Raw genomic sequence first — 14,695 nt, forward strand, 5'->3', positions numbered from 1 at the left:
TCATTGTCCACTTATAAGAAAAAGGAAACAAAGAGAAGCACATTTCAAAAGGCATGTATCTTTCATATGATGGGATCCTGGTTCTGTATCAATACTGGTTACTGCAGTAGTTGCTTTGTTGGATACAGTTTTGAAGTATAAAATAATACAATAAGGCAAAAATCACTCGTTGCCTTTACTGGCTGCTAAATTCCTCTCCAACTCAATATTGCTACTAAAACAACTGAATTTAACAACTGGTGGTATAAAGTACATGGTTGCAATTTCATTTCCTAACTGATATGCTAAACAACACACACACACACACACACACACACACACACACACACACACACACACACACACACACAAGAACAGAAAGAAGCTTTTACTGAGTATAGTGTCAGGCACATCTGCTCTAATAAGTCTCATGATCAACTGACAGACTTAAATATAGATGTTTCGGGTGAACAAACATTTAAGGAGCGGCGAGAGTGAGGGAGAGGAGGTAGATGTAGAGTAAATGAAATAGTGTTTAGTGCTTCTTTTTCATCAGCATTACAATGATGGTAAATGCAGCTGTCAAAACATGAGTACTATACGAATTTGGAATCTAGTATATTAAGTAGTTTAGAAAGAAATTTTAAGATAGGTAGTGAGGCTTTGTATAGAATAGGAAGTGTGTCAGAATGAAACACAATCACAGTGTTTTTAGTAGTTATACCTGAGACTTAATAAATCTGAGTGAAATTCAGGCATAGAAAATAAGATGGAGATGGTTATTTAGTCAAGTGTATGTTATGACATCAGAAGGGAAGTAATTCCTAAACACACAGTGCTTAAGAGAAAATAAGTCTGAAGTTTATTCAGATATATCAGCTAAAAAAGAAGGGTCTTAAGATTTCTGCTGCAGGTGTAAGTTCAGGAAATCCATTACATGTGTCATGTCTATCATTGCCAGTGTTTATTTGTGATTTTTCTAGATAAAATCAGCTATTTTCTTAGTTTTTTTTTTTTTTTTTTTTTTTTTTTTTTTTTTTTTTTTTTTTTTTGAACGTGTTAGTGCTTGTATACCACTGTGACATGTTTTTATACTTCTATACCCAAGATTAATTATTTTATTTCATATAGAGTTAAATTTTTGGAAGCTGCAAATTGCATAAACATCATTGATCCCTGGAAGTTTAATTTTGACCAAATAGTCATTGCTTTCTTCCTGTGTTCTATGAGTGTATGTTAATACAACTTGTAGATATGAGGTAACATTCGTTCCATGAAAGTAATTTTAGAAAAAAATTTCTGCTGTTTGTAACATTTTCTCGCAATGACTAATGCACACAATATTATTTTGTATTTGATGCAATACAATTTTGCTCTTGATATTTATTAGTAAAAATTCTTGTTGCAGTTACCATGTGCCCTCCACCAATACAGCAGCCTCCTGAAAAGAAACCTGAGCCCCTTCAGGTTCTTAGTGAGATGCTTCCAAAAGATCTGGATCCCATTTCTCCAGAAAGTGATACCTTCAAAGATGATGACGATGATGTTGATAATGAAGATAATGATAATGATGATGAAGAAGAAGAAGATGAAGAATTGGATAATAATGATGATGGACTAGATAAGAGTAAAGTTACTGAAGAAGAAGAATCATCTCCACCATTTGAACCAATAGAAAGAATACATTCAAACCATGATTCAAATGACAGCAATTTGTCTGATATATCAGGTCTCAGTAGCGAAGACAGTCAGATTTCCGACATTTCATTTTCTAACAGTAAAAAAGACATGTCTATTCCAAAATGTCCAGTGTCAGATGTAGTAAGCCAGGATAGCCAACTGTCCAAAGTATCATCTAACAGCAGATTATCTATGGAGTTTTCAGATGAGCAGAAGGAGTCTTCGAAAATACTTGCTAATGACAACAAAGAGGGGGCTTTTTCCCAAATTTCAGAAGATTCTTTGAAACAAAAATTTGAAGGAATTGCTTCGTTTTCACAACAACATGTTTTTAGCCATTCACCTCATGTGACAGAAGAACATCAGGATAAAAGTAAAGATGTGCAGATAAATGAAGAAGTGCTCAGGAACAAACACTCACAAAGCAACACAGAAAGCATTGTTAATAAATTACAAAAGTGTGAATTTGATTTTGCTGATTCAGCTAGCATTCAGACAGAAGAAACAGCAAAAAACAGTATTGATGAAAATGACTCCCAATCACAGCTTTATACAGGAATGGAATCATGCAATGTAAGTGAAGCTGCAAAACCTAAATCTAAAATGGCAATTTTTTCTTCTATTTTTAAAGACAATAAAATTGAAAATCAGGATAATCTTACAAATAAATCTGTAAATGATTATAGTTGGGATGATAATCTGAATAGTAATTATGAGTCTCTTGATGTTTCTGAACAGAGCAGTATGGTGGAAAAACATACTGATAATTTTGGTGAAGATAATGTTAATGAAATATATTGTAGTGAAGGAAATCCTATCACTCCAACACTATCTGATATCAAACAAAAAAACATAGTTCCTGCAAACAGTACAAGTGTTAACTTTAAGAATGAAGATACAGAAACATTTTTGCTAAAAGATAATTCACTTGATGGGTACAATAAAATGGACCACATTGACATCAAAAGTGACACACAATTTGAGACAGACACTGACACAAAAGACAGCCAGTCCCTTCAAGGTATCCATCATTATGATAGTATCCAAGAATCATTTAACACAAATGACTCTCAGCTACTAATCGGAAAATTCAAAGAACATGAAGGGGAAGGTAAAAGTATTACCTCCTTGGGTATCCCACCCGGGGATGAAACAAAGGATAATAAACAGTTTATTAAAGAAGGACACAATACAAAACAACTTAAATGTGAAACTGAGACTAAAAGTGAAACAGATACGTCACACGATAGAGGTAGCAATCTTGAAGAAGTTTCTTCAAGGAAAGAAAATATTAAAGAACCACATAGAGAACAGGGAAAGAAAGAACACTGCAAAGATAATTCTCAGAGTGACAGACACACAAAGGATGGGACCAAAGAACGTTCAAGATCTGAAAAGGAAATTACCAAAGATCGAAGCCGACATGACAAACTTCCAAAAGATAGTAGTAAGGAACATATGAAACATGATGACAGAAAGTCAAAAGAAGGAACTAAGGATCACTCCAAGCGTGATGACAGCAGAGAAAGAAACAAGCAAAATGAGAGAAAAGAACGGAGTAAAAGAGATGACAAAGAAATAAGTAAAGATAAACACAAACATGAGGAAAGAAGTGACAGAGAACGTTCAAGACATGACTCTAAATCAGAGAAAGAAAAGATAAGGGATCACTCTCGCCATGATGAGAAAAATGACAGAAACACGTATAAAGATCGAAAGGAAGCAGGTAAAGATAGCTCAAGGAGAGACAAGTCTAGAGAGGATAAGTCTAGCAAAACATCAGAGAAAGATAAAGGGAAGCAGGAAGAAAAAAGCGACAAATACAAAACTAAAATAGATGAAAAATCCAAGAGTGAAAAGGATAAGGCAAGAAATGAAAACTCATCCTCAAAACTGACTCATCAGGACGCAGAACAGAAAGAAAAACATAAATCAGATAGCAAACGAAGTAAAGATAAATATAAAAGTGATAAAACTAAGCATGTCTCTGATGGGAAGCCTAGAAAGTCTAATGATGACAAACCAGAAAAAGAAATAACTAACAAAGAAGACCAAAAAGAAAAGATGAGAGATCAATCTAAAACTGAGTCTGGCGAAAGTGCAGAAAAATCACATAAAGACAAACAAAGAATTCATGAAAAGAATGAAAAAGATAGGAAAGGTCATGATAAGAGCAGGGAAAGCAGTAGTAGCAGTAGCAGCAGAAAATCTGATAAGAAAGGCGAAAACAAATCACAAAAAAATGAAAATAAAGATAAAGAGAAAAAGAAGGAAAACAAGAGCAAAAGTGCACCTGATGATCATTTTGTTCACAGAGACAAAAATTCAGAAGACCGTAGGTCGACTGATAGAGACAGCAATGGTACTTCATGCGATAAGTCCCGGGGAAAGAGTACAGAATCTCAGTCTTCACAAAAACAAGAGAAGAAAAACAGTAGGCATAGTGGCACTGGAAAAACAGAAGGTGGTGTCACTGAATCACAAGATACAAATGCAAAATCTGAAGAGTGCAATGAAGATGACTCCCCTTCAAAATCACCAGAGTCATCTCCATCTTCCTTACTTCCATTAAAAAAACGACCTCTCCATCAGCATTCTGAGAGTGAAGAGGAGTTAGATGAGTATTCATGCAGCAATGACTCTGGAAAATTGGTACTGAAGTTAAAAAAACCAAAAATTGCTGCAAACATTTTTGAGATCAAGAAAATAATGCAGCTACGAAAATCAATGGCCAAGATAGAAAATCGTAACAGATATCATAATGGTAAGCACAGTGAAATAAAGGATCGTAGGGGGAAACAGCAGAATGATACTGAAATCTTAGGCACAGCTGGTGTTAAAGAAGGAGAATTGCAGTCCTCTGATCCACTGGGTTTCCAGGTTTCAGAGTGTGAAGATGCATTGACAAATGATGAAGATAAATTGGTGTCTCAGGAAGGTATACCAATGCCAGCAAAAGAAACCGTACTGCAGAATGTGAAGCAAAATACACATATGCATACAGACAATGAGACAGTTCCAAGTAGTGTTTTCAAGCCTGAAGAAGAAGATTCTCCTAATGAAGACAGTGATGACCATGATAACAGTGATGTAGATGGTGATCTCACACATTTTGAACAAGCGTCAGCACAACAGACAGAAAATCTTGCAGCTTATATAAGAACTTATGAAGAAAACCTTTGTTCAAATCCTATTTGTTTCACAGATTGTAGTGACAGTGATAATGAAGAAACATCAACCTCTCACTCACTTTCACATTTGAAGTGTAAAGTTGTTAAGGAAATAGTTGACAAATATGTGCGTCAGCATTTTGGACTTGATAGTGACCTTACTGTTTCTGTAACAGAAGCAAATAGTGCTGCTAAAACATTGAGATCTGAAGACATCACTGGTGAAACAAATGACATTCCTACATCGTCTAAATCGAAAACAAATACTGGAAAGGATGTACCAGGTGGAATTCCTAAAAAATCAAGAACAGCAATTGACAGTTCGGGCACAGCACATTATGAAACAAACAAGAACATTGTAGATAACAGCCAGAGTTCCTCTGAACTTAATCATGCCAAGTTTGATGCTAGTGCAACAAGCAAGAAACTACCCAAAGGCTATGTTCTGGAGTGGGTTCCTATGGCTACCACAGGTATAGATAGTAGTGACAATAATGCAGTACATTCTCACAAAAGGCATTTTAAAAGAAATGGTGCTGGTAGTGGTAAAACAAAATCCACTGGGAACATATACAAGCAAATAAATATGGAACAAAAGGCAGAAGCATGTGTTGATAAAATACCATCTGCACCATCGGAAAGTGCTCTCGAACGAGTTTCAGCACCTGAAGTACGTGAGACTCCATATCTCAAGTCTGAGCCTGATAACTCACATGCTGTGAACTGCACTCCCAGCAACGGTCCAGATAATCGTTATGTAATTGCAGACTCTGATGAGGATGAATATGTTGGAGATGAAAAGTCTAATGTAGACAACAACATTGACAAAAGCAGTTCAGATGATGAGAAAGTACCACTATCTGCTGATTTAATTTTCCATTCTCTGAGAGACTTGATGCTAGAGAGTGGTATGCAGAAACAGATTTCACCAGAAAAAGTAATTGGGATAACAGAAAACCTGCCTAAACCTGCGTCAGAACCAAGACGCAACTTGTTAGGTCGCAGTAGACGACCTGGACTTGGCAGACCTGCTCCTGGAAAAGGTGTAGTAGTGGACAACAGTAACAGTCGGACATCTACACCTGATTTTGTCATGCCACTGAGTCCCGAGAGTGATGTATCAGCATCATCTGGAGAACAGAACAAAAAAATAGTGGACAACAGAGGTTAGTTTCAATATCCTTTCACATATCTGTAGCTGATAGTCTTCAAACATTTATAATAATTGCTCTTTTACAAAAGTTTGTTTTTTGACATTACAGAAGCAGGAAACATAGGAGATGGTGATGTGGATACTGTGAATTTGAACCAAGAGGAGTCTGAAAGCAAAAGAACACTGAGGTAGATTTCAGTTTGACTAGCAGCATTAAGCTTTACATATCTGTGAAATGTACAGAGAGACCATGTATACAATTTTTCTCTAAGCTTTCATTCTTGCTTTCTATTTAGGAGTGCCACAACAGCTTATCGTGGCCAACGGTACAGCAGTGATGAATTGTATAAACCAAGGCCACTTTTCAATGTAACTTCAAGGCGTGCCAAATCAAAACAACAGTCCCCACCACTACCTGAAGGTGAGATAACAATGGTAACATTCTCATTAGCCTGTATGCCAGTTCTACATATTTTTGATTTTCCAAAACTGAATAACTGGACAAATCTATTGAGTTGCTCCATTTTTTCTGTTGAAAAATATACCAATGCAAGTTCATTGCAAAATATGGTCATTTTGTATATTTAGTGAGCTAATTGACTATTTGGCCTGGATTGACACAAATGCTGTCAAATTTTAAGTAACATATACTACTGTACAGAGGTTAATACATACAATACACCTTGTTCTTGAATTCCTCCATCTGTCTCTGCTATGTAGTAAATTTCATCTATATTGAGTAATTTGAGAAGAAAACTTGCAGAATGCATACAGAAAATATGAAAAGCACCTACTTACCACTTAGGAAACTAAATGAGCAAGTAAGAGATCAACAGAAATGAATCTTCAGCTTTCACAACTACAAATTCCTGTGTGAAAAGCTCAAGAAAAATATTTAGAGATTTAGCAATGATTTTTTCCCCCTGATACTTTGAGTGTTTCTCCATGGATGTACACAACTTTTTCCTTTTCATATGTGTGCCCCAACGCCCTACTTCTTTGCCTTGTGGAGGAATTGCTAGTTGTGAGAGCTCAAGATTAATATTCTTTAATTACTTTTTTCTGTAAATTTCACGCCAGCTGTTCTAGTAATGGCGAGGTTTAAGTAAGTATATTTTATCTACCAAAAATATTATTTATATATTTTACTTTACATTTGTAACTTTAATCATATTTTGTGAAAATATTTGTTCCACTATACCTGAGTATAAATTTTGCATTTGGATATGCTTCTTTACAGTTTGTTCCTTTGTTTCCAGAAGTGACAGTGAAGAAGCGTCGGTCAACTGTTGAAGGATGTGAATCCTCTCATTCTGAAAAAGGCACATACAGATGATTAACAACTAGGTTTGAATGAGTTTTTATCCCTCAGATTCCTATTAAAACCAGGGTGAAAACTCACACATTGTGTACTTAAACTGTATATTAGAGGACATGACAAATGTAAAAAGGTTATGAGTAAGACAGTGCAGGAGTTTGTATTGTACATAGTATACATATAGTAATAAAAGACTGTAGATTCTGCAGACTCGAGTGCAAGGTGAACAGAATTGAACTGGATGTATGGAAAGAATTCCTAGAAACACAGAGATTACAGTTACAGTAGTTGTAAAAACTCAGTGTATTGAATGTTTAGTCTTTCAAATCAGTAGCAGTTTGAACACTAAGAAAATCAAGAATATTGACTGATGTACAGAACTCTATCTTTCAGTTGCAATTCTACTTACTTTGTATAAATAATTCTTATTTATATACTTTTGCAATGTGTCTACATTCATTTTAAAAGTTGGCACACCAGCATAGTTTCATACCACCAATGTTACCATTTTTGTTTTATTAGCTGTGATACTTTGTACAGCAAGAAATTTGCAGTTTTTATATTTATGACTGTGTAAAATTTAAATTTTACAGTACAGACTTTATGTTCATGGAATTTCTGTGTTTTCATTTCCAAAAAACATGTTATTTCTGTTTTTATGCAACTGCAGGTTCAGTGACATTTGATTATACTCTTTTTTTTACAAAAAATAAAAAGATGAAAATATATTGTCACAATAATAGCTGGTATGTACTTAATCAACAAAATAAAAATGTAATTTTTTAAGACATATCAGTAATATTTTGTGTTTGATATTTTATTTACCATTTTCCGTAGTTCCCAATCAACAATCCTGGTCAAAGATAATATTTAGCATCAACCAAAAGTTAAGCTAGTAATCTCATTTATGGTGTTACAAGCAAACAATTCGGTTTGATACTTGCTGGTGTGTGTGTGTGTGGAGGGGGGGGGGGGGGGGGGGGGTGATCGAATGGACATACACACACAGTAATTTTTACAGCCAAGTCATTATCTCGCAGACTTTCTTGCTTTCCTAAATACTTCACGTGTGTGCCAGGACTGTTGGTCAATCAGTTAAATTGAAATTAACAAATGGTATGCACAACAGCAGCAACCACTATTGTTTCAGATGATATCCTTGCCTACAACATTCATCTAAAAAGATAAGTACAATAAATAGAAATTGTTAATGAAATTATATAACTTTTTGTAACAAAGAGCAGCATATGGGAAAACTGCATTACCAAGAAAAATACACAATTAACTATCAATGCAACTGTCAGTCTATTACTTCTTTAATCTAAGCCTTCCACAGTCAGTCAGTGTAGAAAATGAAGCCACTAGCATAGTCAGATCCAGCCACTGTTCTCATTAGAATGAAGTACCATTACCATTCAAAGCAGTAGATAGCTCCTTCACTGTCAACACCCATGATTAACAGCAGTGGCCAGTGACATCCAATTTGAGATTATGGCCTGTGGAAGCCATGAGAGGGATGTATAATAAATGTCTAGGAATACATGAGTGTTACAGATATGAAAGTTATTTCACAAACTATTGCTGTATAGTTCACTTATGAGGGGAAACTACTAATCTTTCACATTCTTTCAGTATTTTAAGCTTTCAGCACAATTCACATGTATTTTCTTGAGGGCATGTCACCCAGAGAATGATCATAGTGATATACAACTCTTGTTAACAGTGATGAAGTCTTGCATGTAACATAAGGTACAATAATCAGAATTATGTAACACTTCTCAACACCCTGTGCTTCAGTTGAGGAGGCAGCACCAACAAATGGAGAACAGATTGATTTTTGCATGAAGGTGTTAATGCAGGATTTTTGTTTTAATTTCCTACTCTAAGTGAACAATGAAACTGTTTCTACTTTCTGCAAGTTATTTACTCGTATCTTCTCTCTGTTTTCTGTAACTGTAATTGCCTTTATGATATTTTTGTTTCACTGCTGACCTGTTTCCATGAAATTATGCATAGCACACATACTACAAGTTTAGAAAAGCCACCTGCAATGTTTGGAAGAACTGCTGCTTTAACGCACATTTAAAATAATGAAAAGCTCGTTGCACAAAAATACCCACAGATTTTCCATTGTGAGACAAGCAAATATTGAGATTACTGATCTTTGTGGCACGGCTTGGTTAATGAACATGTTAGTTCGGTTTAAGTAGTTCTAAGTTCTCGGGGACTGATGACCACAGATGTTAAGTCCCATAGTGCTCAGAGCCATTTTGATTAATGAAGAGTAGGCAGATGACATCAAATTATTTTATGTTGCAAGGTTTTTCAGACTGGAAATTTTGTTGCTGTACTTCATACATCACAGGTATTCGTATTGAATCCCCAGCGTTGAGGCACCTATGACAGGGTGAGATGCAATCTATGGAATAGAATGGTCATTCTTGCTGTTGTAATCGTAGACTTCAGTAACAGTGGTCACTTTTAGCCCATAGGACATCTGTTGCCATATCAAGAAGAATGCCTGTATTAGAATCCATTGACAGTAATATCATTAAGAAATGTATAGATCAGTAAGTAATAATTGCATACTCCTGTGTATTTTATTTATGGTTATACTTTTATGTCACAAACCTTACATCACACAGTGTATTTTAATACTTTTGACCTAAATGGCGACATAATAATACTATGAAGTAGTAATGAAATTTCAATGTTGTAGAAATCTGCTGTGTAGGGCCAAATCCTTTCCATACTTTCAGCTGCGATAGTGAATCTCATTCAAAAAAAATTTTAAAGTGGAAAACAAAAGAAATCCTACCCTTCTTCAACACAAACAAACTCTAAAAACAGAAATAAATATGAACACAGATGACAAGGTATTCACTTATATCTTGAAATCCCTTTTCTATCAGCCTATTTCTTTCATTCCTCTCTCATTATTAGACTTGTGCACAATCCACAAAGATTTGCAGTTAATGCAGGTCTTTAAAATTATGTCAGGAAGCATCATGACTGCAAATTCAAAATTCCAGAGTCAGCAACTTTTCTCAAAACAAATTTGATTGTTTTGTTTCACACTGTGTTCTGAGTCACTCTGCAATAGTTCAGTTATCTTGGTTACTTAAGATGTGTACTCACCTGTTTTCTAGATGGCATAGTAAAATTTCTGGTCAGTGCAAGACTGGTAACTGCACTGCATAGCATCTGACATGTACAATGGAGCATGTCATAGATATCCTTGTTTCCTACTCTAAAAACAGATATAAATATGACAGAGTAGACTAGAGGTGTTCACTTATAATCCTTGTAGTCTGATAAAAAACTGAAGTACAAGCACTTAATTAGGAACACAGTAACAACTAATTGTACTTGCTCCATTTACCAACACAACAGTTCCATGATATGGTATGTTTTACACTGGGTTGATAGAAACTCTGCAGCCTTGCTTTAGCTACAGTGAATCTCTTTCCCAGTAACACTAAATGTGTGTTTACATCGTAAACTAATAAAAAATCACAACATTTAAAAAAGTTATAAGGGATAATTTTGATTCTAACGGTGATATTTATTTCTGGTAGCTTCACTGCTTTTGTGGTAACAAATGAATTCAGTAAATATCTATATATCCGAAGCTGCACAGTAACCATATAAAGCTACACGATGAGCTTACATTATATTTCATTGACGGCCAATAAAAATTTATAAATTACAACTGTTAAGGGACATATAATCAAATGGATTTAGGAGTTCATACCATCAGTTCGTTATAAAAAGACACATTTTGCATTTCTAGTCATGCTTTCTGTGACAAACTGCTTATTTGCTTCTGTCTCGGGTTCTTCGGCCGACGTTCGTGTGATGATTTTGCTGACGTTCCGCCAGCACGAGTGGCTGGCATTGTCAAAGCTTCACCCTCCATTGCCGGAAGCTTTGACAATGCCAGCCACTCGTGCTGGCGAAACGTCAGCAAAATCATCACACGAACGTCGGCCGAAGAACCCGAGACAGAAGCAAATAAGCAGTTTGTCAACAAGTGGCCACGAAAGTCTTAACAATTTTGCATGCTTTCTGTGTCAGGCATATCCAGTACCATAACTGTCATAGTCATCTGTTAAGGGTACGATATTGCTCTGTAACATCTATATTAATTTAATTTCACCCAAAAAACTAGGTAATTAATTTTCACTGTGTAGGACATGTGAATGAGAAACATTAATCTTAAACAAAATAAGGAAAAGGGGGGAACAAGAAAGATGCTATATTGAATTGTATTACTGAGATGTTGGATGATCTTTCTTGAAAGCTCTGCATCTAGGCCTACTTGTTGCTTTAACTTGAACACCAACTTCATTTCTTTGTGCTGTGCATATTTTTACCAGTGTTTCTGCTGAAGATTTATAATCACGATACTGATATGCTAATTTTTGGTGATCAGTCTTCTTGCAGGACCAATTATTTGGTAGACTCCTGATTTACATTCTGTGTTGGTGCACATTCCTTTCATGCATTAACCCAATGCAAATTCCAGCTTGTAATTTTGTCTGCAAACACTACCAACAACTGCAGATCTTTGCCCACAACGGTAATTTCGAGGGAAATGACGCTTGTTGTAGGGGTACACTGTATAACAGATACAGCAAAGTGCTTAGAGAGATCTGTATCTTGCTTTACACATTTTCAAGAAAAACATGTAAGCTACATCAGTCACTGTACACTCATAATAACATTTTTGTCATTTGGCACCAACTACTCATGTAAAAACAGTAATTTCCATTGTAACTACAGCATCATTGGTTGGTTTCACTGTATTACATTTTGAACACAAGTATAGAGTTCTGAATGACAAGCTTTTCTACAGTCTTCTTGCGCTTTCCTCCTCCACAATTACCCGAGGAGAAACAAAATTAACTGTATCTGTTATTCCTTGCAGACACCTACAGGCAAAAAGAAAGGGTTGTGTAACATGGAGAATATAAATAAATATGAGCCAATAGGAAATACTGCAGTTATAAAACACAATATAATGTGTTCATTTTTCAATAATAAGTAACAATACACATTTGTTTTTTGTTCAGAATGATCACCATCTATAACCCATAATGAAAGTTCATTCCAATCCTCATTTACATTCATACATACTTATTATTTTTTGAAAATACTTATGACCTACAACATCAACATATTACGAAGTAGCAACGAAATTTAAATGCCGCAAAAAATCCCCTGTTAAGGGCCAAATCCTTTAGGTGATGAGGAATCAAATTTCAGAATTATTTTTTTTAATGGGGAAGCAAATGCAATCTTAACCTTCTTCCATTGCGGAACAAAAAACTTATGATACGTAATCACTATAGGCCTACGAAATAACGCATCTCTTTCGTTAGAGGTTAAATAGCAAGGAGTACGTATACAAAAGCTTCCTGGGGTTTCCATTGTTTGATTTCACTATAAATGTGTGTACACTAAGCTCGCCAAGTTCTTTCACAGAAGACAAAGCGGCTTTTAATATCAAACTTTAACAGGCTGTATTAAGATAGGTGCCGTCACATTTGCGTGTCAGGAATTTTTTTTTTCTTTGCATCCACGACCGATGTTGCACAAAACGCAAAGTGACAATATATTTTCTCTGTGCCCAACTGAAAACGTTAAGTGGTTCATAATTAAAAGCATGATAATAATTAAGTCAATTTGGAGGACACCATACAAAAGGCCAAAAAAGACCGATAATCCGCGGGGCCTTAATGGCATCCTTGTTCTACACACATACCCCCCTGTGTTGTAGCAGATAAACAGCTACAATTACCAAGCATCAACAAGTCCTCCTGTTAACTAAGTGATTGCATTACAGTTTGGGGTACTTTAGTACTCCTCTTTCAAAATAAGTTTCTTTTTTTTTGCATTCGCTGTTTTCAAAAGCGTTCTTGAAACCCTCTACACAGCTAATGCTTTTGGCAAGGAGGTTTAATAGCTATGCGTTGCCTGAAGCTGGCAATTTCACTCCATAATGTATACATAACAGTTGTATCCCGATTTTCTTTCCATTATCCTACATTACAAGCCATATAGTTGAGAGGTCAAACATATTAGAATCTTGCCAAGATCACAGATATAACAGTCGAAGACTATCATATTTCGAGTACAGATGTAAATCGATTGGCTCGTTTCACAGCTCTTCCGCCGAACTATGAAAATGTGGTTGATTCGGCTAAAAGTCGAAAAGTTAAGTAGTGTTCACCATTGGTCCTGAAATATGTGGTCTTTAGGATTTCTTCTAGCACCTTAAGACCGTCGCATCACGAAAAAATTCATTTTGCATTTCAATAGCAGCTTTCATACAAGTCGTAAAGAGAACGTCGCGTCATGTTAAGGCAATTCACACTGACTGTCACGTCTCGTCCCGTCAAAACATTCTGTCTTGCACTTCAAATGGCGGCATCCACTCTGGCCATCTCGTTACGTCACGACACCACAGTTTAACATCACAGTCGCGACACTCCGGCTGATTTTTGTTACCAATTGCAGAATCAGCGCGCCAAACGACCAGCAAGTAACGCTTCTGAGTCCAATATCGGATGAGGGCTTAGACTATGATTTACATTGATTTGTAACATAGTTTTTACAATAGAGAGCGTATGTAGTGTCACAACAATCGACAATAACTAAAAAAAATGATACTACATATGTCATCCTTTAGTTTCTTCAGGATCCTGGGAGGTATGGAGCTCCAGCTTACACGACGGTTTCTTTACGATGTTCTTGTAGCGTTCGGATACTTACTGAAGGTTTGTTCATAAAGCGCCTTGTATGTATAGAATGTCATTACATCACTAGTACAGAGTCTCTTTGTAGGTGCCATGGATAAGATATAGAAACTTCTTAAACATAATTACAGTTTGCTTTTGATACCTGGAATAAACCAGACTATTTATTGCTGAAAAGAAAAATGAAGAGTTATTATTGCTTCTTTGCGACAAGTGTCAAAGCCCAGATGCACTCATTTATAGATATCTGGGGCAGCCACTACTTTCTTTGGGTCTTATAAGGAACTTTATCATATTGCCGAGTCTGTTGTGGTGAATGTTTCCTGTGATAGCACTGCAAAACTGCTTAACAGTAAGTCAGTGCCTCTGAAACTCTCCCAAAGAATACTGAGTTTGCCACATTTTAGCGATTTTACCATCTGCATCGTTGTCATTCCTCCACTTTGACACAGTTATTTAGTGCATTTAACTTACATATTCCCACTACATTACAAACTAAGCAGAACTGAAAAAAAAATCCGATTGCTGGTTAAATGTACCACAAAGACTAATGTTTCACAAATATTAAAAATATATGTGATATATTTCACTCTCCTCTTGCTCCCCCCCCCCCCACCCCCCACCTCCCCAACAC

General features: G+C 35.8%; 1 protein-coding gene and 1 long non-coding RNA gene across 4 annotated transcripts in view; one reads left to right on the top strand and one right to left on the bottom strand.

Moving 5' to 3' along the window:
- LOC126354165 (biorientation of chromosomes in cell division protein 1-like 1) overlaps window positions 1–8,231 on the top strand; it is an 89,999-nt gene extending 81,768 nt beyond the window's left edge. The window contains exons 4-7 of one of the 2 annotated variants that reach the window (XM_050003588.1): window positions 1,388–5,995; window positions 6,092–6,170; window positions 6,279–6,403; window positions 7,242–8,230. In XM_050003588.1, coding sequence (XP_049859545.1) covers window positions 1,388–5,995; window positions 6,092–6,170; window positions 6,279–6,403; window positions 7,242–7,318 — 4,889 coding nt within the window. In that variant the 3' untranslated portion in view covers window positions 7,319–8,230. Of the gene's footprint in view, window positions 1–1,387; window positions 5,996–6,091; window positions 6,171–6,278; window positions 6,404–7,222 lie in introns of both variants that reach the window. The other variant, XM_050003589.1, reaches the window with a different exon arrangement.
- Window positions 1–13,365, bottom strand: part of LOC126354166 (uncharacterized) — a 92,111-nt gene extending 78,746 nt beyond the window's left edge. Inside the window, exons 1-3 of one of the 2 annotated variants that reach the window (XR_007565268.1) lie at window positions 13,104–13,365; window positions 10,439–10,550; window positions 7,184–7,295 (exon numbers count right to left, since the gene is read on the bottom strand). This is a non-coding gene — a long non-coding RNA (uncharacterized LOC126354166). The remainder of the gene's footprint in view (window positions 1–7,183; window positions 7,296–10,438; window positions 10,551–13,103) is intronic. The other variant, XR_007565269.1, reaches the window with a different exon arrangement.
- Between the last annotated feature and the right edge of the window lie 1,330 nt (window positions 13,366–14,695).

This window comes from Schistocerca gregaria, chromosome 3, assembly GCF_023897955.1.
Source record: "Schistocerca gregaria isolate iqSchGreg1 chromosome 3, iqSchGreg1.2, whole genome shotgun sequence".
Taxonomy (NCBI): Eukaryota; Metazoa; Arthropoda; class Insecta; order Orthoptera; family Acrididae; genus Schistocerca; species Schistocerca gregaria.